The sequence below is a fragment of the Pongo abelii genome, chromosome 16 (assembly GCF_028885655.2).
Source record: "Pongo abelii isolate AG06213 chromosome 16, NHGRI_mPonAbe1-v2.0_pri, whole genome shotgun sequence".
NCBI classification, from domain to species: Eukaryota; Metazoa; Chordata; class Mammalia; order Primates; family Hominidae; genus Pongo; species Pongo abelii.
In genome coordinates, this window is record NC_072001.2 from 59,429,823 (window position 1) to 59,454,754 (window position 24,932).

The following is a 24,932-nucleotide window of genomic DNA, read 5'->3' on the forward strand; positions in this document are numbered from 1 at the left end:
AAGTAAAGCTTACAAGGTTTACCTAGGCTTGTCCTGCCCACTTCTCTTTATCAAAACCTAACACTGTGCCTGTGTCACTCGGCTGAAACCACACTGACCTTCTAGGTGATTTTTGAATATATTAAGTGGATTCCTACTACAGGATCTTTGTCTTCATTGTTCTTATTATCTGGAATTCTTTCCCTAAGATCTTTGTTTGATTATTTTATTTTTTTAGAGAGAGGATCTCACTCTGTTGCTCAGGCTGGAGTAGAGTGGTGCAGTCATGGCTTACTACAGCCTTGACCTCCCCAGCTCAACCAATCCTTCTGCCTCAGCCTTCCAAGCAGCTAGGACCACATACATATGCCACAATGTCCAGCTAATTTTTAAATTTTTTTGTAGAGACAAGGTCTCCCTATGTTGCCTAGACTGGTCTCAAACTCCTGGGTTCATCTTCCCACATTGGCCTCCCAAAGTGCTAGGACTACAGGCGTGAGCCACTGTGCCTGGCCTCCCCAAGATTTTTACTTAAATCATTACCTCACTTCATTTGGAAGACTTCTGTGACCACTTTATTTTAAATAGTTTTACCCTTCCCTCATTGTTCTGTCCCTTTACTCTTTTGTTCTTGATAGTCCTTAACACTACCAGATATTACATATTGTATGTGTATATATGTGTTCATCTTCTGTCTCTTCCTCTAGAATGCAAACGTCATGAGAGGAGGAACTTTGGTTAATTTGTGTGCCCATCATATAGAATAGTATCCTGCATGTAGTAAGTGCTTGATAAATGTGTTGAATAAATGAATGAAACCTATTAGGTATAGATAATATTACTCACAATTTCAGATATGGAAGTGAGTCTACCACAGCTGGCAGGTTTTCTGATTCCAAGTCCATTCTTTTCTACCTTAGCCACTTGTTTCTGAAACCATATCTGATTATTTATTTATCCTCATCTGATTATTTCTTATCTGAATTTCTGCGGTGCTTCGTGTTATTCCCAGAGCATTTACTACATTTTGTCTTCTGCTGTGGCTGATGCATGCCCCTCTCTTTTCTTACTCTCCCCCAGTGCCTTTTATGAATGCTTTAATAATCATGAGAGAGTGGTACATCATATCCTCTTGAAGCTCACAGTATTTGAATTTTAGTGTTAAATTTGATTTTCTTCGTTTTTTTTTTTTTTTTAGAAAAACTAATGTGCAACTCAGGACTTCAGATTTTTCATGAAATTTTTGTCTAGCAACATGTAACTCCTTAAATTTTTATAACAGTAGAAATTTGTTTAGTGGATTTACTTATATAGAAAAACTTTATTTCCTACTTTACTATTCTTGTGGCTATCATTTTTTCCCCACACCTCCCAAGAAGAGGGCAGTATTGATTCAGGGATAGGGGACATCATGTGGTACAGGATGGTTTTCATTTTTCTGTGAAATAGGTTACAAAGTCATCAGCAGGCAAGAGGGGAAAGATTCATTTCTATATTCTTAAGAAGGAAGACTGAAATGAGGCAGCAAGAAATGTGGACTTTGTAGCTAATGAGAATCTTTGCCTTTTCTATGTGAACAGTGAGATAAATCAAGCTAGCTCTTCCTGTAGCTACCACCCACAAAGCTGTGAAGAAGGCTGTGATAGCAGATGGTATCCATACACAGTTTGATTTGTTTAGAAACCTACATAAAGAGCAGCATGTGTTTTGTTTTGTTTTTCCCCTTAATTACTCAGAGCCAGAGAGACCAGTTTTTAAATAAAATGTGATATAGCCAGGAAAAAATTATAAAAGAATATAGACAACTGTATTTTTAACTTCATCATTTCAACTCTATAATATTTATTGAGTATCTGCTCAATTTATTGAGTAAGGCTCTGGACTAGGCCTTACTTTGTAGGGGATATAAAGAAGAGTGGGTTTAGTATTACGAAATAAGTTCAGTTTAACTAACGTGTGTTAGTGTCTTTTATATCCCACTGAAGTGCTGAGTATACAGAAATTAAGACAGTTCTTTTCTTCAAGGAGCTTAAACTATAGTGGGGGAAATAAAGTTAAAGGATAGTTTCAGTACCACATAGCAGACATGATGATAAATGTTTCTCAAGGTGCTATACAAGCTTTGAAGAGGGTACTTAATATAATCTGGGTGGATAATGAGGATTAGAAAGGAAATATGTCCTGGGAGAGCTAATGCCCTAGAGTACAAACCTAGCTGAGTCAGTAGGTGCTAGCTATGTGAAAATGAGTGGGCAGAGATCAGGGCAGGAGGAAGAGCACAGGCAAAGACTGAGGCAGAAAACACCATGACTGTTTGGGAGAGATCCAATTACTGCTGGTATTACTGAAAGTAACATCTTTGGCAGGAGATGAGGCTGGTTGACAGGGGAAAGATTGTGGTGGAGTTCAGAGTTTATCCTCTACGTTCATGTTTCTTCAGGTGTTGGCCTGTTGACTCTCTGCAACAGAATATCCTAGGATGTTTGCAGAAATTAAGACTAAACTCACCCCAGGATGTGGAAAATAATCTATAAGATCTGTTGTTTCTACTCAGAATTGGGATTTTCCTATAGGGCTATATAGAATGTTGTGCATTTAATGAATATATTCTTAAATGATTTACTTTGTCAGGTATACAGAAAAACAGTGGAGAGTTTCTCTTAACATTGGTCTTTTTGGGAGGTTCCCAAAAGAAGAAATACAGTTATGAGTTGTTTATAAAATAGGTATACTGTGTCTTGAGTCAATAAAGAGAAAATTCCAAACAAAAAGTAATTGGAAAGCCCAGTTCACAACTACGTTTTTTAGGATATATTTCTCTAATACCAATTTGGGGTAAGAATTCCGTGAGACCTCTAACACTTAGTGTTCAGCCTCTAGCCTCAAGCCTGTGTGTATGTGTGTGTGTGTGTGTGTGTGTGTGTAAAGTTTGAGAGAAAGCAAGGAATATGGATATGGAAGATACTGCAAAATGATAAAGGGGGAACGTATGATATATTTATAAATGTTCCATAATCTTTTTTACTATACAGGAATTAGAAAATAAAAGAAGACTGCACAAACAGGCTGCAAGTAGTCAAAGTGCCACAGAGGTTCGCTTGAATAGAGCTCTAGAAGAAGCAGAAAAGTATAAACTGGAGTTAAGTAAATTAAGGCAAAATAACAAGGTATGGAAAAATTGAATAGCTTTTGTAGTGATCCCTTTTGGTAACTACTTCTTTTATGAACATGTCAAAAATAATACTTAAATTATAATTCTTGATGTCATGCTGAACATTTCTCCTTTCAGAAGAAATATATTCATTAGCAGTATACACATTTCTAACAAGTTAGGATGATATGCTTGTCTATCGCCATTATTGAGTGATGGCACAACTCTTTGGAAGATTGATTTCTTCAACCAGTTTTATCAAGTGCCCATATTATATGTCAGACACTTTTCTAAGCTCTTAGAAAAAGTTGTTTAAAAAAAAGTATCTTTTGTATCTCAAGTCTTTTATTCTCTGAACCTCAGTTTTCTAATATATAAAGTAAGGCTCTATTTTACAGGGCAGTGGTTCTCAAACTTGAGCATGTATCAGAATCTCTGGGAGAGCTTGTTAAATCAGATTGTTGGGTCCCATCCCCAGAATTTCTGATTTAATAGGTCTGGAGTGAGGCCTGAGAATTTGCAGTTTTAACAAGTTCCCAGGTAAATTATTTTAAGGATCACTGTAACTCCAGTGTCTAGCCAATGCTTGGCATAGAATTAGCATTTGGTGCCTTAAATATCTGTTGAATAAATGAAAGTTCAAATACCAATGTTCATGAAAGCCCTTTGTACATTCTATAAATATTGTTACTTTTTGGTTCTGTATTGACCTGAAAGGGTAATAAGTGATAGTCCATTGGACTCTATTTAATAATTAAAACAATATTTAATAATTTAACCATGACTTGGATAATGAAATTAGGAACCACCTTCATTATATACACAGATAATACATTTTGGATTAAGTTAGTAACACTTAACAGGAATAGACTGAAAGTGACCTTGATACATCCTCTAACATGTTTGAGAGGCAAATATGTGGCATAGTGATTACAGAGTTTTAAGATGTCATCTGTGAGACAGTTTGTTATATGGTCAGGTCATTTTCATATTCAAGGGCCATCAGTGATGGTATAACTGGGATTTATTAATAGAAGTTATTAAATGAACAAGTTAGGAAGTCATCTTTATACACTTACCAGTAATTAGCATGTTATTCGAGTATTATTTCCAATTTGGTGCATTTTAAAGGGATTTTGAAGAAAATGAAGAATAACCACCTAGGTATCAGGATTTCCTAATTGTTGTAGATTTGACCTCTATATTTCATTAGTTCACATATTAAGAAAACAGAAGGAAAATGGCTTCATGAAACAGATGACTCTCCATATTGTAGCCAGCCATTTTGTTTTGTTTTGTTTCTTAATTTTTTTTAGGTTTGAGGGTACATGTGAAGGTTGCATAGGTAAACAGGTGTCATGGGGGTTTGTTGTACATATATTTCACCACCTAGGTATTAGGCCCAGTACCCAATAGTTATCTCTTCTGCTCCTCTCCCTTTTTCCACCTTCTCCCCTTCAAGTAGACCCGAGTGTCTGTTGTTTCCTTCTTTGTGTTCTGTAAGTTCTTATTGTTTAGCTCCCACTTATAAGTGAAAACAAGCAGTATTCGGTTTTGTGTTCCTACATTAGTTTGCTAAGGATAACTGCCTCCAGCTCCATCCATGTTCCCACAAAAGACATGATCTCGTTCTTTTTTATGGCTACATAGTATTCCATGGTGTCTATGTACCAAATTTTCTTTATCCAATCTGTCATTGATGGGCATTTAGTTGATTCCATGTCCTTGCTGTTGTGACTAGTGCTGCGGTGAACATTTGTGTGCATGTGTCTTTATGGTAGAATGATTTATATTCCTCTGGGTATAATACCAGTAATGAGATTGCTGGGTCCAATGGTAGTTCTGCTTTTACCTCTTTGAGGAATCACCGTACTGCTTTGCACAATGGTTGAACTAATTTACACTCCCATCAACAGTGTATAAGTGTTCCCTTTTCTCTGCAACCTCACCAGATCTGTTATTTTTTGACTTTTTAGTAATAGCCATTCTGACTGGTGTGAGGTGGTATTTAATTGTGGTTTTGATGTGCATTTCTCTGATGATCAGTGATGTTGAGCTTTTTTTCATACTTGTTGGCCACATGTATGACTCCTTTTGAGAAGTGTCTGTTCTTGTCCTTTGCCCACCTTTTAATGGGGTTTTCTCTTGTAAATTTGTTTAAGTTCCTTCTAGAAGCTGGATATTAGACCTTTATCAGATGCATAGTTTGCAAAAATTTTCTCCCATTCTGTAGGTGGTCTGTTTACTCTGCCGATCATTTATTTTTCTGTGCAGAAGCTCTTTAGTTTAAGTAGATCCCACTTGTCAGTTTTTGCTTTTGTCGCAGTTGCTTTTTCTGTCTTTGTCATGAAATCTTTGCCTGTTCCTATGTCCAAAATGGTATTGCCTAGGTTGACTTCCAGGGTTTTTATAGTTTTGGGTTTTCCAGTTAAGTCTTTAGTTCATCTTGAGTTGGTTTTTGTATAAGGTAGAAGGAAAGGGTCCAGCTTCAGTCTTCTGCAAATGGCTAGCCAGTTATCCCAGCACCATTATTGAAGAGGGAGCCCTTTCCCATTGCTTTTGTCAGGTTTGTTGAAGATCAGATGGTTGTAGATGTGCGGCCTTATTTATGGGCCCTCTATTCTGTTCCATTGGTCTATGTGCCTGTTTTTGTAACAGTACCTGTTTTTGTACCATGCTGTTTTGGTTATTGTAGACTTGTAGTATAGTTTGGAGTCACGCAGTGTGCCTCCAACTTTGTTCTTTTTGCTTAGTATTGCCTTGGCTATTCAGGCTCTTTTGTGGTTCCCTGTGAATTTTTAAATAGTTTTTTCTAATTCTGTGAAGAATGTTATTGGTAGTTTGATAGGAATAGCATTGAATCTGTAAATCACTTTGGGCAGTATAGGCATTTTAATAAATCTTCCTATCAGTGAGCATGGGATGTTTTTTCCCTTTGTGTTTTCTCTGATTTCTTTGAGCAGTGTTTTGTAATTCTCATTGTAGATATCTTGCACTTCCCTGGTTAGCTGTATTCCTAGGTATTCTTTTTGTGGCAAGTGGGAATGGGATTGCTTTTCTGATTTGGCTCTCGGTTTGGCTGTTGTTGGTATATAGGAATGCTAGTAATTTTTGTACATTGATTTTGTATCCTGCAACTTTGCTGAAGTTGTTTATCTGCCAGAGGAGCTTTTGGGACAAGACTATGGGGTCTTCTAGATACAGAATTACGCCATCTGCAAACAGAGATAGTTTGACTTCCTATTTGGATGCCCTTTCTTTCTTTCTCTTACCTGATTCCTCTGGCTAGGACTTCTAATGCTATGTTGAATAGAAGTGTTGAGAGAGGGCATCCTTGTCATGTGACAGTTTTCAAGGGAATGCTTCCAGCTTTTGTCCATTCAGTATAATGTTGGCTGTGGGTTTGCCATAGATGGCTCTTATTATTTTCAGGTCTGTTCCTCCAATATCTATGTTATTTAGAATTTTTAACATGAAGGGTGTTGAATTTTATTGAAAGCCTGTGCTGCATCTATTGAGGTAATCATGTGGTTTTTGTCTTTAGTTCTGTTTATGTGATAAATTGCATTTATTGATTTGTATATGTTGAACCAACCCTGCATCCTGGGAATGAACTACTTGATCATGGTAGATAAGCTTTTTGATATGCTTCTGGATTTGGTCTGCAAATATTTTGTTGAGGATTTTTGCATCAGTGTTCATCAAGGATATTGGCCTGAAGTTTTCTTTTTTGGTTGTCTCTCTGGCAGGTTTTGGTATCAAGATGATGCTGGCCCCATAGAATGAGTTGGGAAGGAGTCCCTCCTCAGTTTTTTGCAATAGTTTCTGTAAGAATGGTACCAGCTTTTCTTTGTATATCTGGTAGAATTTGGCTGTGAATCCACTGGGTCCCAGGCTTTTTTTGGTTAGTAGGCTATTTATTACTGATTCAATTTTGAAGCTCATTATTGGTCTGTGTAGGGATTCAGTTTCTTCCTGGTTCAGTCCTGGGAGGGTGTACATGTCCAGGAATTTGTCCATCTCTTCTAGGTTTTCTAGTTTGTGTGCACAGAGGTGTTCATAGTAGTTTCTGATGGTTGTTTTTATTTCTGTGGGGTCAGTAGTAACATTCCCTTTGTCATTTCTAATTGTGTTTATTTGAATCTTCACTCTTCTTTACTCGTCTAGCTAGTGGCCTATTTTAATTTTTTCAAAAAACCAACTCCTGGATTCGTTTATCTTTTGACTGGTTTTTCATGTCTTGATTTCCTTCAGTTCAGCTCTGATTTTTGTTATTTCTCATCTTCTGCTAGCTTTGGGGTTGATTTCTTCTTGCTTCTTGAATTCTTTCACTTTGTGAAGTTACATTGTTAATTTGAGATCTTTCTAACTTTTTGATGTGGGCATTTAGTGCTATGAATTTCCCTCTTAACTCTCCCTTAGCCGTGTTCTAAAGATTCTGGTATGTTGTATCTTTGTTGTTATTTTCAACTTTTTGATTTCTGACTTAATTTCATTATTTACCCCAAAGTCATTGAAGAGCATGTTGTTTAATTTCCATGTAATTGCATGGTTTTGAGTGATTTCATAGTCTTGACTCCAGTTTATTGTGCTGTGGTCCAAGAGTGTGTTTGGTATGATTTCGGTTCTTTTACATTTGTTGAGGATTGTTTTATGTCCAATTATGTGGTCAGTTTTAGAGTATGTGCCATATGGCACTAAGAAGAATATATATTGTGTTGTTTTTGGGTGGAGAGTTCTATAAAGGTATCATATCCATTTGGTCCAGTGTTGAGTTTAGGTTCCAAATATCTTTGTTAATTTTCTACCTCGATGATCTGTCTAATACTATGGAGAGTTGAAGTCTCCCACTATTATTGTGTGAGAGTCTATGTCTCTTTGTAGGTTTCTAAGAACTTGCCTTATGAATCTGGGTGCTTCTGTGTTGTGTGCACGTATATTTAGGCTAATTAGGTCTTCTTATTGAATTCAACACTTTACCATTATGTAATGCCTTTCTTTGTCTCTTTTGATCTTTGTTGGTTTGAAACGTTTTGTCTGAAATTAGAATTGCAACCCCTGCTTTTTTCTATTTCCTGGTAGATTTTCCTCTATCCCTTTATTTTGAGCCTGTGAGAGTTATTAAATGTCAGATGGGTCTTTTGAAGACAGCATACCATTTGGGTCTTGCTTTTTTATCCAGCTTGTCACTCCATGGCTTTTAAGTGGGGCATTTAGGCTGTTTATATTCAAGGTTAGTATTGATATGTGTGGATTTGATCCTGCTATTGTGCTGTTAGCTGGTTATTAGGTTGACTTGTTTGTATGATTGCTTTACAGTGACATTGATCTGTGTGGTTAAATGTGTTTTTGTCTTAGCTGGTAGTGGTCTTTGCTTTCTATGTTTAATGCTTCTTTGAAGAGCTCTGGTAAGGCAGGTCTGGTGGTAATGGGTTCCCTCAACATTCGCTTATCTGAAGAGGATCTTATTTCTCCTTCACTTAGGTAGCTTAGTTTGGCTTAATATTAAATTCTTGAGGACTTTTTTTTTCTTTAAGAATATTGAAAAATTAGCCGGGCGTGGTGGCGGGTGCCTGTAGTCCCAGCTACTTGGGAGGCTGAGGCAGGAAAATGTCGTGAACCCGGGAGGCGGAGCTTGCAGTGAGCCGAGATCGTACCACTGCACTCCAGCCTGGGTGACAGAGCGAGACTCTGTCTCAAAAACAAAAAACAAAAAAACACAAATGTGATCCTTGTAGCTGTGCACCTATCTTATAATGAAATTGAATGTTTAGATAATCCATGAAGCAAAACCTAGATAATTATCGAATTTAGATAATCTATCAAAGCTAAGGTGCAACTGCAATAAATGCTGTGGAAAGTATATGGTGCTTTGAGCAAGTAACCAAGCCAATAAATGCCCTTTTTTTTAAAGATCCAATGAGCATTTATTATAATACAACTGGCTATTGTAGTTCTTTTGCATTTCCATGTAAGTTTTTAGAATCACATTTGGAGTTCTGATAGGCATTGCATTGAATCTATAGATCAGTTTTGGGAAAATTGACATCTTAATAGCGTCTTTAAAATCATGAATAGAGAATATCTGTTATTTAAGCCTTCTTCAATTTCTCCAAGCAGCTTTTATATATATATATATATATACAGTTTCCAGAATACAGGTTTTACACATTTTTTTCAAACTTATCTCTTAGTATTTCCTTTTTTTGATGTTATAAATGTTCTTTAAATTCCAGTTTCCCATTGTTTGTTGCTATAATGGAGAAATACAATTTATGTTTGCATATTGAGTCTATATCCTCAACTTTGCTGAACTCACTTATTCTAGAAGCTTTAGGATTTTCTACAGACTTTTTCTGTAAAGGACCAACTAGTAAATGCTTTGGCTTTGTGGGCTACATATGGTCCCTTGTGTATTCTTCACTGGTTTTCTTTTTTAAAATTTATTTAACACCTTCAAAATAAATCATTTTTGGTTCACAAGTTTTAGAAAAACTGACTGCAATTTTCTGAGAGATCTTACCAGGAATGGATGTTGAATTTTGTCAAATGCTTTTTCCCATATCTATTGAAATTATATTTTTCTTTTTTAGTCTTTCAAATGTTAAAACAACCTTGTATTCCTGGGATATACTCCACTTGGTGATGGTGTATCATTATCTCTTTTATATATTATTGGTTACTTTTTTGTGAATGTCTGTATACATGGGAACATAGTGCTAGTCTGTTTAGTCTGTAGTCTTTTTTTAGTTTTTTTATACGTTATTTTCATCTTTAGGTTTTTTTGGTTGGAGTTTGTTTTGGTTTTGGTTTCAGGGTAATGCTGCCTTTATTAAATGAACTTCCAAATCATTCTTCTGGAGAAGCTCAACTTTCAGAGAAGTTTTTGTAGGGTTGGTATTATTTTTTCTTTGAATGTCTGGTAGAGTCCACAGGTAAAGCCATCTGGGCCTGAGGTTTCCTTGTGGAAAGATTTTATACTTCAAATTCAATTTCTTTAATAGATACAGAAGTATTCTTTATAGAGGCTATATTTTATTGTGTTTTGGGTGTTTATATCTGTCAAGGAACCTGTCCATTTCATTTATGTTGTCAAATTTACTGGCATACAGTTTTTTACACTAGTTCGTTATTGTCCTTTGAATATTCCTCCTACATTCCTGTGGGTCATTCCCACCTCTCATTCTTGTATTGGTAATTTGTGTCTTTTTTACTTTTTCTGATCAGTCTTACTAGAGGTTTACTAATTCTGGTTTTATTGATTTTCCTCTACTGATTTTTTATTTTTTTTTATTGATTTCTGCTCTTCTATTTCTTTCCCTCTCCTTAACTTTTGGGTTCAATTTGTTCTTTTTCTCATTTTTTTTTTTTTTTTTCTCCTAGACAGAGTCTTGCTCTGTCGCCCAGTGTGGAGTGCAGTGGCGCAAACTTGGCTCACTGCAACCTCCGCCTCCCGGGTTCAAGCGGTTCTCCTGCCTCAGCTTCCTGAGTAGCTGGGATTACAGGCCCCCGCCACCACGCTCGGCTAATTTTTGTATTTTTAGTAGAGATGGGGTTTCACCATGTTGGCCAGACTGGTCTCGAACTACTGACCTCGTGATCTGCCCGCCTCGACCTCCCAAAGTGCTGGGATTAAACAGATGTGAGCCACCACGCCTGGCCTCTTTTTCTAATTTTTTAAAATGGAAGTGGAGACTGTTGATTTGTACCCTTTCTTCTTTTCTAATATAAGCATTTAAACACTGTAAATGTTTCTCTATGAATTTCCTTAGCTACTTCCCACCCAATTTTGATTTTTTGTATTTTCATTTTTATTCTATTCAGAAAACTTTCTAATTTTCTTTTTTATTTTCTCTGAGTCATGACAAACTTTACAAGTTTGTCATTTCATTTTTCAAATATTTGGGGATTTTCCCCAGATCCCATTCTTACTGATTTTTAATTCCATTGTGGACAGAGAATGCATTTGGTTTTATTTGGATCATTCTAAATTTACGGATACTTTTTTTGGCCCAGAATATGGTTTAAATTGGGAAATATTTCATGTGCCCTTGACAGGAATGTGCATTCTGTATTTGTTAGGTGGAGTATTCTATAAATGTCAATTATGTCAAATTGCTTGATAGTGTTATTCAACATTTCTGTATCTTACGTATTTTCTGTGTCCTTGTTCTATCAATGATCAAGAGAGGGTTACTAAACTCTGAATAGAACTGTGAGTTTGTCTATTTTCCCTTTCAGTCTTACCAATTTTTGCATCATGTATTTTGAGACTTGGTTATTAGGTATATTAATACCCAGTATCTAAGAAGATTGTTAAATCCTCTTGAATGAATTGACCTCTTATTATTTATTTATATTTATTTTTGTTCCTGCATTCTGATACAGGTTGAGTATCCCTTATCAGAAAGGCTTGGGACCAGAAGTGTTTTAGAAATGCTACAGTGGACATTTCATCTTTGAGCATCATGTCAGCACTCAAAAAGTTTTAGATTTTAGAGCATTTTGCATTTCAGACTTTTGGATTAGGGATACTCAACCTGTATTAACTTTGTTTGATATTCGTGCAACTCAAGCTTTATTTTAGTTCGTGTTAGCATTGTCTTATCTTTTTCCATTCTTTTACTTGTAACTCCTTTGTGTCGTCTCATTAGCAGCATCTAGTTGACTTTGCGTTTTAAAAAAATCCAATCTGACAGTCTCGACTTTTTAATTGAGGTGCTTACACCATTATATTTAAAATAATAATATGGTTGGGATTAAGTCTGTTAGCTAGCTATTGTTTTATTTGGCCCATATGTTTTCTTTCCCTTCTTTTTGAATTGCTTTTTTAAAGATTCCATTGTATCTCCTTTATTAGCTCATTATCTGTACTTCTTTGTATGCATTTCAGCATTTGTTATATATATGTTTATCACTGTCTACCTTCAAGTAATATAGCATTTTATGAATAACTTAAGAGCCTTTTAGCAGTATACTTCAATTACCCCCTACCCTTTCTGCTATTGTCATATGTTTTATCTATAAACTCTACATTGTTAATTTAAAAATTTTTAATTGTGGTAAGCTACACATAAAATTTACCTTCTTAAACATTTTAAGCATATAGTTCAGTAGTGTAACATAGATTCACACTGTTATACAACCTATCCATGAACTCTTTTCATCTTGCAAAAACTGAAACTCTCTACCAATTAAGCCACTCCCCATTTCCACCTCCCTCTAGACCCTGGCAACCACCATTGTACTTTCTGTCTCTATAAATTTGACTGCTCTAGGAAATAAACATGAGTAGAATTATACCATATTTGTTTTTCTTTAACTGGCTTATTTCACTTAACATAATGTTCTCAAGGTTGATCAAAGTTGTAGCATGTGTCAGAATTTCATTCCTTTTTAAGGCTTAATAATCATTGTATTTACATACCACATTTTGTTTATTCATCCATCAGTGGATACTTGGGTTGCTTCCACCTTTTGGCTAGTATGAGTTGCACTGCTTTGAACAAGGGTATACAGATATCAAGATCTCCTAGAGAAAAGTGAATGCTAGTTCCTTGATGTGTAAAGTCAGGTTGATTTGAAATCTTCTTTCCTAATGTAAGCATTTACAACTATAAATTTCCCTCTTAGCAGTGCTTATACTCTGTCCTATAAGTTTTGGTGTATTGTAGCTTTGTTGTCATTTTCCTCATATTTTCCAATTTGCTTTGTGATTTCTTCTTTGACCCCTTGGTAGTTTGAGTGTTTTGTTCAATCCCCACATATTTGTGGATTTTCCAGCTTTCTGTCTGCTGTTGATTTCTAGTTTGAATCAACTGTGATTGGAAAATATACTTTGTATGATTTCAGTCTTATAAAATGTGGGGAATGTTCCATGTGCACTTGAGAAAACTGTATTCTCCTATTTTTTTCATTAACATCCTTATTGAGATATAATTCATATACCATACAACCCACTTAAAATATACAAATAAGTTTGTTTTTAGTAGTCACAAAGTTGTGCAACCATCACCACAATCAATTTTGCAATTTTATCACCCCAAAAAGAACGTCTGTAGCCATTCACAGCCACTCTATATTCCCCCAACACCCTGCACCACATTCTAGCCCTAGGCAACCACTAATCTACTTCCTGTCCTCCATATTTGTCTATTCTGGTATATGATTCTATTTTTTCTTTATTATTTCAATCGTTTTAGGGGAACAGGTGGTGGTGGTTACACAGATAAGTGCTTTAGTGGTGATTTCTGAGATTTTGGTGCACCCATCACCCGAGCAGTGTATACTGAACCCAATGTGTAGTCTTTTATCCCTCTCACCCTTCCCCCACAAGTCCCTAGAGTCCATTATATCCTTCTTATACCTTTGTGTTAGAGGACTATTCTTTATGTCTCTTAAATCTAATTGGTCTATAATGTTGTTCAAGTCCCTTATTGCTTTATTGGTCTTCTATCCAGTGATTCTATTGATTATTGGAAGTGGGGTATTGAAGTCTACTTTTATTGTAGAGTAGTCTTTTCTCCAAGTCTGTCAATGCTTGCTTCATATATTTAGGCACTTTAATGTTTGGTACATATATAATTGTATCTGTCTTCTTGCTGAACTGGCCCTTTTGTTTGGCCCATATGTTCTTATGTAATGTCCTTCTTGGTATGTTTTTAACATTTTGACTTAAAGTCTATTTTGTCAGATATTACTGTAGTCACTCCTGTTTTCTACTGGTTACAAAATTTCAGATTATCTTTTTCCATCATTTTACCTTAAACCTATGCATATCTCTGGATCTAAAGTTAGTTGCATGTAGACAGCATATAGTTGGATTTTGGTTTTTAAAAATCCATTCTTCCATTCAATTTATTTTGGTTAGGGAGTTTTGTCCATTTACATTTAAAGTTACTTGGAGGTCTGTTGCTATTTGTTCACAGTTTTCTGTATGTCTTGAGGACTTTTAACCTCTCATTTCCTCCCTTATTGCCTTCCTTAGTGTTTAGTTGATTTTGTGTAATGATGCAACTTCAGTCGTATATAAAGACTCTACTCCTTTTCAGCCCCTCCCCTACCTTGTGTTGTTGGTATCACAAATTAGATCTTTAGGTTATGTACCCATTAACAACAATTTATAGTATTTTTTATGCTTTTGTCTTTTAAATTCAATGAAAGAATGAAAAGTGAGTTGTCAACCAAAATTAAAATAATACAGGCCTTTATATTTGTCCAAATATTTACATTTACTGGGGAATTTCATATTTGCATATAGCTTTGAGTTATTGTCTAGTATCCTTTTGTTTCAGCTTGAAGGATTTTCTTTAGGATTTTGTAGGGAAGATACAGTGGTAATGAATTTCCTCAGCTCTTATCTAGGAATGTCTTAATTTCTTCTTCGTTTTTGAAGGACACTTTGCTGGATGCAGTATTCTTCTAGGTTTTTTTCTTTCAGCACTTTAAATATATCATCCTACTGACTTCTGGCCTGCAAAGTTTCTGCTGAAAAATCTGCTGATAATCTTACAGATGCTCCCTTGCATGTGATGAGCCATTTTGTCTTGTTGCTATCAAGATTTTTTCTTTGACACTCAACTGATTAAAATGTGTCTTGCTGTAGGTCTCTTTGGGTTTATCCTACTTGGAGTTCATGGAGCTTTTTGTATTTGTGTATCCATTTCTTTCCTTAAATTTGGCAATTTTTCAGCTATTACTTCTTCAAATAAGTTACTTGTCTCCTTTTCTATCTCTTCTAAGATTACACTAATATACATACTGGCCCACTTGATGGTGTCCCGTAGCTGCTGTTCACTTTTCTTCATTCTTTTACTTTTGGCTCCTCTGACCTGCTCATTTCCCATGACCTGTCTGAAAGCTCGCTCATTCTTTCTTATACCTGTACAACTCTGCTGTTGAACCCTTCAAGTGAATTTTTCCATTCAGTTACTGTATTTTTCAGCTTTAGAATTTGTTTGGTTCTTTTTTGTAATTTTTGTTGATAGTCTCATTTTATTAATATATAGGTACCCTGATTTCATTTAGTTGTCAATATTCTCCTTCAGCTCATGGAGCATATTTATGGCAGTTATTTTAAAGCCCTTGTCAAATAAATGAGAAGCCTTTGTTTCTTTAGGATACACTTCTGGATATTAATTTTGTTCCTTTAATATGGTCCATGTTTCCCTGTTTCTTTGAATGTCTTGTGATCTTACATTGAAAAATGGGTGTTTGAAAAAACAGCCACTTCTCCCAGTCTTGCAGACTGGCTGCATGCAAGCAAAGACCTTCACTAATCAGCATGGCGTAAAGTCTTGAGGTCCTCTCATACCTTTTCTAGGGATGTGTCTTACCTGGGCCTGTGTGTTTTAATTCCAGTTTTCCATACACACGGCTTCTTTTAAATGTCCTAATTACCTAAAAGTCTCACTACTTCTTCTCACAGATTTAGATGCTGTATTGTATTCCTCTGCCCATAATTTTTTGCCACCAGGTTCCTGCAGTTCTGCAGACTCACTGCACCTCTCACATTCAATGGTACCAACCACCTGTTTCCGTAGCTTCCAACCTGATATCCAAATGATGCAGCTGTTCCCATCAGTACTAAGTCAGGCAAGACAGATACCAGTCCCTCAGGCAGGCCCCAGAAAAGCCAGAATGTTGCAAGCACGTCTACTCTTTTCCTTCCATTCCAAGGGAAGAACTGGGAATTGGGTGGCTTCTTCCTGACTGTGCTGTGCCAGGGAGGATGTGGGTAAAGGGTGAGCAAAACACCATGACATTTCCTACTATTTTGAGTATGGCCTTTTCTTAGTTAGGCAGTCTCTTGGTTGCTGCTGCTGACTGATTGGTTTCTAGAGCTCTCCCAAAGCTACTTTGGTCTGTATCATATAGTCAGTCTTTCAATGGGGAAGCAAAGGCCTGGAGCTTCCTAATCCACCATTTTGCTGAAAATACTCTATCTATCTTTTAAAGAGGTTTTTTTTTTTTTGAAAAGGTATATATATATACACACACACACACACACATCTATAGATAAGATTACACATTACTATTTCTGTTTTTTTTCCTCCATCTTTTTTATGTGTGTGTACAGAGATTCACATTTCCTTCTGGTATCATTTTCCTTTTGTATGAATGACTTCCTTTAACATTTCAAGTATAGATCTTCCTATACTTAATGATTTCTACTGACCCTTTTTCTGCTTTGCCCAAATTACTAAAGAGCTTATCCAGTCCATTTTTACCAAGATTACAAACTTGGTCTCCCCCTTCTCATGGGAAGTGGGTAAATTCTCTGCTTAGCTAAAGGCCACAGCCATTTCCTTTCACAGGTACCTAGGAGTCTCACCCTCTAAATGGTATTTAGATATCAGCCAAGCATTTGAGGGAAATACGTATGCATGTTTTGAGGGCTCTCTTTTTCTAGAATTTTGTACCACCTTGGCAGCCCTGCTCTCTGACTCCTCAGTCCAATAAGACTACTACTTTTTGCTTGAGTTCTTATCTCTGTGAACCCACGAACTGGAAAGTGCTTTTAGGAGAAGCTAGTTGAATGTGGATCTCAACCAGTATTTCTGCTCTTTCAAGGACCATATCGCTTCCAGTTTCTACTTATTATTGATTACTCATCTACGCCTTCAAATATATTTTTTAAATGTTTTTAAAATATATTTTCAAATATATTTTTGAAAATTCATAAATCCAGAGTTTATGTTGGTTCAATACAAGCTACTTTGCCATTACTGGAATTAGAACTGAGTTATTTTAAAAACATTTTTTAAAAATGGGAAATACCTGAGCATGACTAAAAGCTATCAAATTCCAGTAATTCAGTAATGGAAAGCAATTTTTATTTACAAAAAATTTTACATTTCAGTTTAAAAAAGTACTTTTTATTACTGTTGTGAGGATAGTCTATAATTCTTTCCATTGAGAGGCTGTATATTAAAAAAGAATACATGGCACTTTTTTTTCCTTTTGTAGGACATAGCAAATGAAGAACACAAAAAAATTGAAGTGTTAAAATCAGAAAACAAGAAGCTAGAAAAACAAAAAGGAGAATTAATGATAGGGTTCAAGAAACAGTTAAAATTAATTGATGTTTTAAAAAGGCAAAAGGTGAGTCTATCATTAAAGTTAAATCATCTTATTATTTGTACCTTTCTTACTAAAAAATTTAGCATTTTTCACTTTAGGTATGTTTTTGACATCTTTAGGCACTGAACTTCATATAAAATGCATCATACATATGAAATCATAGGAAATCTGACATGTATAGTGAGATTTATATATGTGTCATCAAGCAAGTGGATATTTTCACATAAGTAAATTAGTGTAGAAAATGGGACTGGAAAATACAGTATAGGTACTTCTCAACTACAGAAAGTACCAAATTAAAGAATGACTATTAGGGGACTGTTTGCCTCTTCAAACCTTAGAGTAAACATCGCTTCCAAACCACTATTGCTGCTTTCTCTAAAAATTCATAGTTCTGACACTTTCCTTCTTTGCAAAGGTCAGGTATTATAATATTATAGAATTATTATCTTAAAAGTAAGTTGGTTCAATACTACTGTTGGACAATACCATTTCAAATATCATGCTTATTGGAATTAAGAGTATACATTCCTACAACAGAACTTATATTCTGACAATATATTATCCACACATTTTTACAAACTTCCTATTGTTTGGTGGCCTACTCTTAATACTAAATCAGACAATATTGATTTTTTTTTTTAACAGATGCATATTGAAGCTGCCAAGATGCTATCTTTCACTGAGGAGGAATTTATGAAAGCACTTGAATGGGGAAATTCATAAGTGATCTACTTCAGTTAGTCTCTATGACAGTATGTGATGGATACCCATTTTACTTATTGTAATGGTTTGAATGATTTTTACTCTTCATAAGTAATATATTTGATTATGAAATCAAAATAATTTCAAAGAATTCCCTTTTTAGATTTAGGAGATACAAAACTGATGCATTATTCTGATATGTAGTTATTAGAAAAAAAATTTTGTAAAATAAAGCAACAATTTAACTCTTGAGTCTGCTATCTTATGACCTATTAGCTCTTTTTGAGTTGTTTTTTAAGTTCTTACTTAACATGACAATTAAGCACATTAGATAATAAAATTCTTGACTCTTTTCATTTACAATTCTCCTCCCTTACAGTAGACCAGACCAAAAAAGAAGAAAATTCCAAATATTTATTTCCCTGGCTTAGTCAAGGTAAATATACTGTCTTGAGGATGGGGATGCAAACAATGCTCTGTAGTGTTGTAGAAATTGGATTTTGAAATTATCAGTACAAAAATTACAGTTTGATTAAAATTAATTTTTATCTGATAATTGTTTACAAGTTATGAAATTCAGTGATGATTTACAAAATCCAAATAGACAATGGATACCTACTGCCACTGAACTGTAAAACAAAAGTTATGCTGACATCTAGTGGTAACATACAAAAAATCTATGCTTTACCCAATTTTGATGATATCAATCATTTCTCTTCACAAATGTCACTCCTTTGCTGATACACTTTCCTGAACTCTTCACCAAGCAGATCAATATCATCCTCTTTTTTAAATACTCCCTACAAGAAAAATATTTTGTGGGTTACTTTTGAATACCAGAATATTTCACTAAATGCTTTTAAGACTGACAAAGACATGAGGTTAGTAAAGTTACCTCCAAGGTAATGAAATCTATTCAACAGATTAATGAAACTTCAAAAAAAATCAATACTTTTCAAAAAATCAGACTTTACATATATACTGAATATTCCTAGACTGACCCAATTTTCTGATTTATCAGCTCTAGTGTAGGAGCTTTTCATAGGAATCTGAGCTCTTCTACGAGTTCTACTGCTTGGATTACCTAGATAGGAAGGCACTTCATCTATACTGTACCCTACCCTTTTCTTTAAATAGCTCTATAATATGATTGATATAATGGTGAGCTTCGATAGATTCATGCATGGGATTAGTTCTTCATGCCTCAGTTCTATGGCTAATCAGCAAACAGTCAATCTTGCAGAAAAGAATCCAGGTTTGGAGTTAAGCCATTTAAGCAAACCCTTTGGAATTCTTCACTGTTCTATTTTTCTTCTCCCCTACAGTATACTGCAAAAGGCTCTTTAAAACAAAATTAAATATTCACTTATCTTGCAATCTAAAGAATTTTAGGGATAACTGAGGTCATTTGGCGCCATTAGGACCTAAAGGATAAAGGTCATTTTTGGATATCAAGTTTATTAATCCCTCCTGCTGCCTCCACAATTATTTCCTCTACAAAAACATCAAATCCCAAAGACATTCCTACAATTTATAATTTATTTTATGAAATTTATTAATTACATGTGGATTTTATCATTAATACATCATTTTGTATTCCTTAATCCTTTCTAACCAATTAGACTATCAAGTCCTGTGGCCAGGCAATAATTACCTATCTTTTTCCTTCCTTAGCACCAGAGTGAATATAATAAAATATGCACTTGATTCTACTGAATAAAATATGAAATGGCATTTCTATAGCTGAAAGATGGTGATCTTATTTATGTGAGTCTAGATGTTTATGTGGTCTATGAAACTGTTATTACTTTTTTAAGACAAGGTCTCACTCTGTTGCCCAGGCTCGAGTGCAGTGGCAAGATTATGGGTCACTGCAGCTTCAACTTTCCAGGCTCAAGCAATCTTCCAACCTCAGCCTCCAGAGTATCTGGGACTACAGGCATGCATCACCACATCCAGTTAACTTTTTATTTTTTGTAGCAATGGGATCTCCCCATGTTGCCCAGGCTGGTCTTAAACTCCTGGGCTCAGGTGATCCTCCTGCCTCAGCCTCCCAAAGTGCTGGGATTATAGGCATGAGTCGCCATGCCCAGCCAGTTACTATTTTATTTGAAGTCACAGTGTGTCTGAGGTATACATTAAAATTCACTATCTTCTGGAATTTTAAAAATCAAGTTTAACTAGTTATAACTTCCTACTATAGAGCAGATCTGTCTCAAGCTCAGTTCAAGCATGTGCCTATTACTGGTGTTACCAGTGACAATGTTTTCATACACATTCTCATCTTTGGCATATAAGTACTACAGTTGTTCTAGGGTAGCTTTAGATTTCCTACACTAAAAGGGGAGAAAAGAAACTCTAAAATACAAACTCAGGCCAGGTGTGGTGGCCCACGCCTGTAATCCCAGCACTTTGGGAGGCTGAGGCAGATGGATCATCTGAGGCCAAGAGTTCAAGACCAGCCTGGCCAACATAGCAAAACCCTGTCCTTACCAAAAATACAAAAATTAGCTGGGTGTGGTGGCAAACACCTATAATCCCAGCTACTCAGGAGGCTGAAGCAGGAAAATCACCGGGAGGCAGAGGTTGCAGTAAGCTGACATCTTGCCACGGCACTCCAGCCTGGGCGATAAATAAACTACAAATTCAGTAAATCAAGCTCATACATCTAATGTGCCAAGACCAATCATTTTAGATATACTGAAATGGGCCCAGAAAGGTTCAGTGCCTGGACAGGATCCCATTGCTGCTTCATAACCGAGCAAGAAGTGAGCAAAACCTAGGCACTCTAAAATCCAAATACCATGTTTTTTTCACTACTAGAGGTCATGAAGATTACAACTTGAGATAAATCTCACTTACTTTAGGGAGATAGCCTAGTAAGTTTGTAGCATGCTCTTTGAGAAGTTTTAGCCTTTCTTCTTCAATAATTGCATTAATAAATCCTTGCTGCCTTTGCTGCAACTGCCACTCTTCTAGTTCACGTTGCTGGAAATGCAGATCAAATTTTGTTATCACACAGTACATTAATATTATACAAAGTTTTCAAATAAAACTACTCATGCAATGAATTAGATAAAATTGATGAACTATTTATAACACTAAGTTCAAAAGATTCTAGATAATATATATTTTTAAAATATATATTTTATGTCTATACACATATCTATGTATTTTTTACTATCATTATTCCTTTAAAATTACAAGGAGGCAAACAAACATTTTCAGGAAAGTGTCTTCATTACCAAGGGAAAAAATATTCAAAGGAGTGACTGCCTGATACAGTAAATATTTACTGAATGCTTACCATATGCCAGATGCTGAAGAGTTTACAGTGTAAAACAAACAAAAAATCGCAAATAAAGAAGATCAGAAATATCTAAAGGATATTTTCATATTTTTTATATATACATTTATATATATTTATATTTATTAAATATATAAATATATATAAAATATATTTATATATTATAAATATATATATATTTATATATATATAATGTATATATAAAGATGATATGAAGCATGAGAATTCCACTAGTATTTCTTAGGAAAGAGCTCACTCTTACATAATCACATCAAAATTCTGGGCCATATAGAAAAGATGACTTGAACTACGTGAAAGAACAGTAATCTACTAAGCCACTGTTAATTTGAGACTGTACTTGCATTCAGACCTAATTCTATCTTAATTCATCCATTCCTCATAAAGAGGAGCTACAGGAAAGTTCTGTAATGTTACAGGGGAAGGCAAACTTGATACATTTTTGTCCAATGGTAGAGTCGACTTTGGGCTAATGCAGATTTTCCTAAGAAGGATCTGGTAGGCCACATTCAATGTTTATCCTAAAAAGAAAAATTTATAGTAAATTAAATTGTTTAGGCAGTTATGAAATCAACTTATCCATTTAGGACAAATTCTGAATAGCTTTGGTGTAGGAAACTACCTCCTGGGAAGTTTCAGATTTTGTCTGAACATATGATTTTCGTAGAGGTAGAGAGAATTACAGATACCTATTTAGGAATATCTCTGAAATCCAAAAAACATGGTTAGACCTTATAGGATTGTATAAATGAGTTTCATCACGAAGATCTGTCCTTGCCTTGGGGCCAGAACAAAAATGATGCCCAATCAAACTGACAAAACGAAGCCGACAGCTTCATATTGGGAACATTTATAAGTCTTTAAAAATTAAGACAAAAATTATTTGTATAAGTATCTATGCATTAGGTGGCTTTATCTGATTTCCATTTAGTTTTTAGTCTGATTTCCAGTTAGTTGTCTTGCTAACTTTTCCAGGAGCTTTCTCCTATCCAAGTACTAACCAGGCCTGATCCTGCTTAGCTTCTGAGAACAGATGAGCTCCAATCTGAAATATAACAGCACTTGTATTCCCATGAGTTTCTCATATTTGAAACATTTGCATTATTTTGATTCCTACTTTGTATAGTTTTAAAAGAAGTCATGTAAGTCTCACTTAGTCTTCCTTTAAATTCTTCTCTTCCTACCGATTTTCAAAACACCTACATATTATCCATTTGGTTCTTAAACCACAAAAATCTAGTGAGACAATATAAGTATTTAGTTTTACGGATGAGACATAAATAAATCAATGTATCCAAAGCCAAAAACTTCATTCCCTCTCCAACACTTAAGTCTACATTTCCAACTAGTAATCTTCCCCTGGGCCACCCAAATCATTTTGGGTGGACAAAATAGAATTATTTGCCCCCTCAAAATCTATTTCTTTTCCTCTATACTCTTTCCTTAGGATGTCACCCAGTCACCCATTAAAGATGGAAGTGATACATGGACACAGGGAGAGGAACATCACACACCAGGGCCTGTCGGGGAGTGGGGGGGACAAGGGGAAGGGAGAGCGTTAGGACAAATACCTAATGCATGCAGGGCTTAAAACCTAGATGACGGGTTGATAGGTACAGAAAACCACCATGGCACGTGTATACCTATGTAACAAACCCGCATGTTGTGCACATGCATCCTGGAACTTAAAATATTAAAAAAATAATTAAAAAGATGGAATGACAGTATTATTTATTAGTAGTATCCTTAAGTAAGTCTTCTCTCACCCTAGATCTCACTGGTCACCAAGCCCCATCAATTCTGTATCCTTAACATCTCTCAGGTGGATCCCTTATCCATTTGCATGGGTTTCACCACTTGTCACTGGGATTATTATAATAACTTACTTACTGATCTCCCTATCTCCAGGCTTACTCATCTCTTATCTACCTTCAACGCTCTCACTTGAATCGTCTTTCAAAGTGCAGATCTTAATATATAGCTTTTCAATCTTCAGTGGCTTCCCTTAGAAAAGCCCACCTTCTTAAAATAGCATGCAGGGTGTTCATGATCTGTTTCTCTCTCTGCCATACCGAAACATCCATAGCTCTATAACCTATTATCACATGTACATGACATATTTATAATTACTTTTTATATATTTTTTTAACCAAGACCATAAATTCATAGGTGACATGGACTTAGTTTTATTTACCTTTTATGTTCTCAATACCAACCAGTGTTTAGCACACAGAAAGCATCAATAAATATTTTCTAGAAGCAAAAATGGTCAGAAAATTTATATATATATTAGTAAACATACTAACATTGTCTGGCATATAAAGCGTCTCAGTAAATGTTTAGCGGATGACAGATGAGCTAATTGCAGCTTAATGATAATGACCAAAAAAACCCCACAACTTTTTCTTACTTTGTCTGCAAGGAATTGCTGGCGACGCTCTTCAATAAGTTTTTCCACAGCCCTCCTGTGTTCCAGCTGCTTCATTCTTTGTTTCTGAGCATTCATTAATTCTATTCGATCATCCTCAGCAAATTTAGCTAGCATAGTTTTTCTAAAGTTCTCCTCTTCCTCTTTTGCAGCCTGTAGCACTAATTCCTTCAAGGCCATTTGTTCCTCAAAATCTTGCTTCATCTCTTTTTGCTTTCTCAATTTCTTTTCTGCTTCTTCCTAAACAATACAGCTGAAAGTTAATTTAGTAACTATTTCCTTACACCAGATTTATAAGGAAAGAGTGATAGAGTTTGGTTAAATTTAGTATTACAATATGAAATCATACAAACTGAAAAAGTAAGGCTTTTCATGATAACTTTGTCCATCCCTTTAAAACTAGCTGGATAAAGAATATGTTTACGTTTGGATTGTTTTCTGTTACTCATGAACAAATTTTAATTTATATTTACCATCTTGTTTCTCTACTCAGAATTAACACATAACTGCTTTGAAAAGAGCTGTTACAAAAGCCTTTTTTGCACACCTGAGTTTATTCATCTAAAGTCTGTGGTAATTATGAATCATTCCAGAATCTTGCTTACAAAAGCTGTCCAAACCACCCATAAGTATTTTTCAGTTTCCAACTTCCTCCTCAAAATCAAAGCTGCACTTACCCATCTCTAGTCTTCTAATATTCCCTTCATTCTCCAAAATTCTCTAAAATTTAAAAACAATTATCTAGCAATGACAATCAGTACTTCTTTAGGGAAATTCAAATATAGTTGGAACAGTTAAGTCCTTTCCTATAAGCTTTTATTTTCGGAACAGTTTATTATGAAAAATTTCATACATACTAAAAAATATAATTTTACAATGGTCACTCACTTCTAAATAATTCATGGGCCAAAGAGGGAATGCCAAGGAAAATAAATACATTGTAGTTAATAAAAATGAGACAGCAAAATTTGTGAGATGCTGCTAAAGCTGTTCTGAGAGACATTTATAGCACTAAATGGATACATTTAGGAAAATGTATATATAGCACTAAATGCATGTATGTAGGAAAAGTCTCAAATCGATAATCTAAGCCCCCACTTCAAGAACCTATAAAAAGAACTGTAAAGTAAACCCAAAATAAGCAGAAGGAAAAAAATAATAAAACTGTAGAAATCAATAGAATTAAAAATAGAAAATAGACAATTATCGGTGAAACAAAAGGCTGGTTCTTTAAAAAAATCAATGAAATGGACAGACCTTTA

At 35.2% G+C, this 24,932-nt stretch overlaps 2 protein-coding genes across 10 annotated transcripts in view; one reads left to right on the forward strand and one right to left on the reverse strand.

The window, feature by feature from the left end:
- The window catches only part of TEX9 (testis expressed 9), a 61,213-nt gene extending 43,044 nt beyond the window's left edge, over positions 1–18,169 (forward strand). For all 6 annotated transcript variants that reach the window (XM_002825486.6, XM_009249865.4, XM_009249864.4 and 3 more), the window contains 3 exons: positions 3,012–3,146; positions 17,099–17,233; positions 17,861–18,169. In XM_002825486.6, coding sequence (XP_002825532.2) covers positions 3,012–3,146; positions 17,099–17,233; positions 17,861–17,938 — 348 coding nt within the window. In that variant the 3' untranslated portion in view covers positions 17,939–18,169. The remainder of the gene's footprint in view (positions 1–3,011; positions 3,147–17,098; positions 17,234–17,860) is intronic.
- MNS1 (meiosis specific nuclear structural 1) overlaps positions 1–24,932 on the reverse strand; it is a 149,356-nt gene that overhangs the window by 88,698 nt on the left and 35,726 nt on the right. Inside the window, exons 8-11 of one of the 4 annotated variants that reach the window (XM_054531537.2) lie at positions 23,653–23,910; positions 20,780–20,905; positions 18,606–18,717; positions 1,123–3,089 (exon numbers count right to left, since the gene is read on the reverse strand). In XM_054531537.2, the coding sequence (XP_054387512.1) occupies positions 18,625–18,717; positions 20,780–20,905; positions 23,653–23,910 (477 nt within the window). In that variant the 3' untranslated portion in view covers positions 1,123–3,089; positions 18,606–18,624. Of the gene's footprint in view, positions 1–1,122; positions 17,156–18,438; positions 18,718–20,779; positions 20,906–23,652; positions 23,911–24,932 lie in introns of those variants that run through there. The other 3 variants (XM_024232811.3, XM_054531538.2, XM_063716668.1) reach the window with 3 other exon arrangements.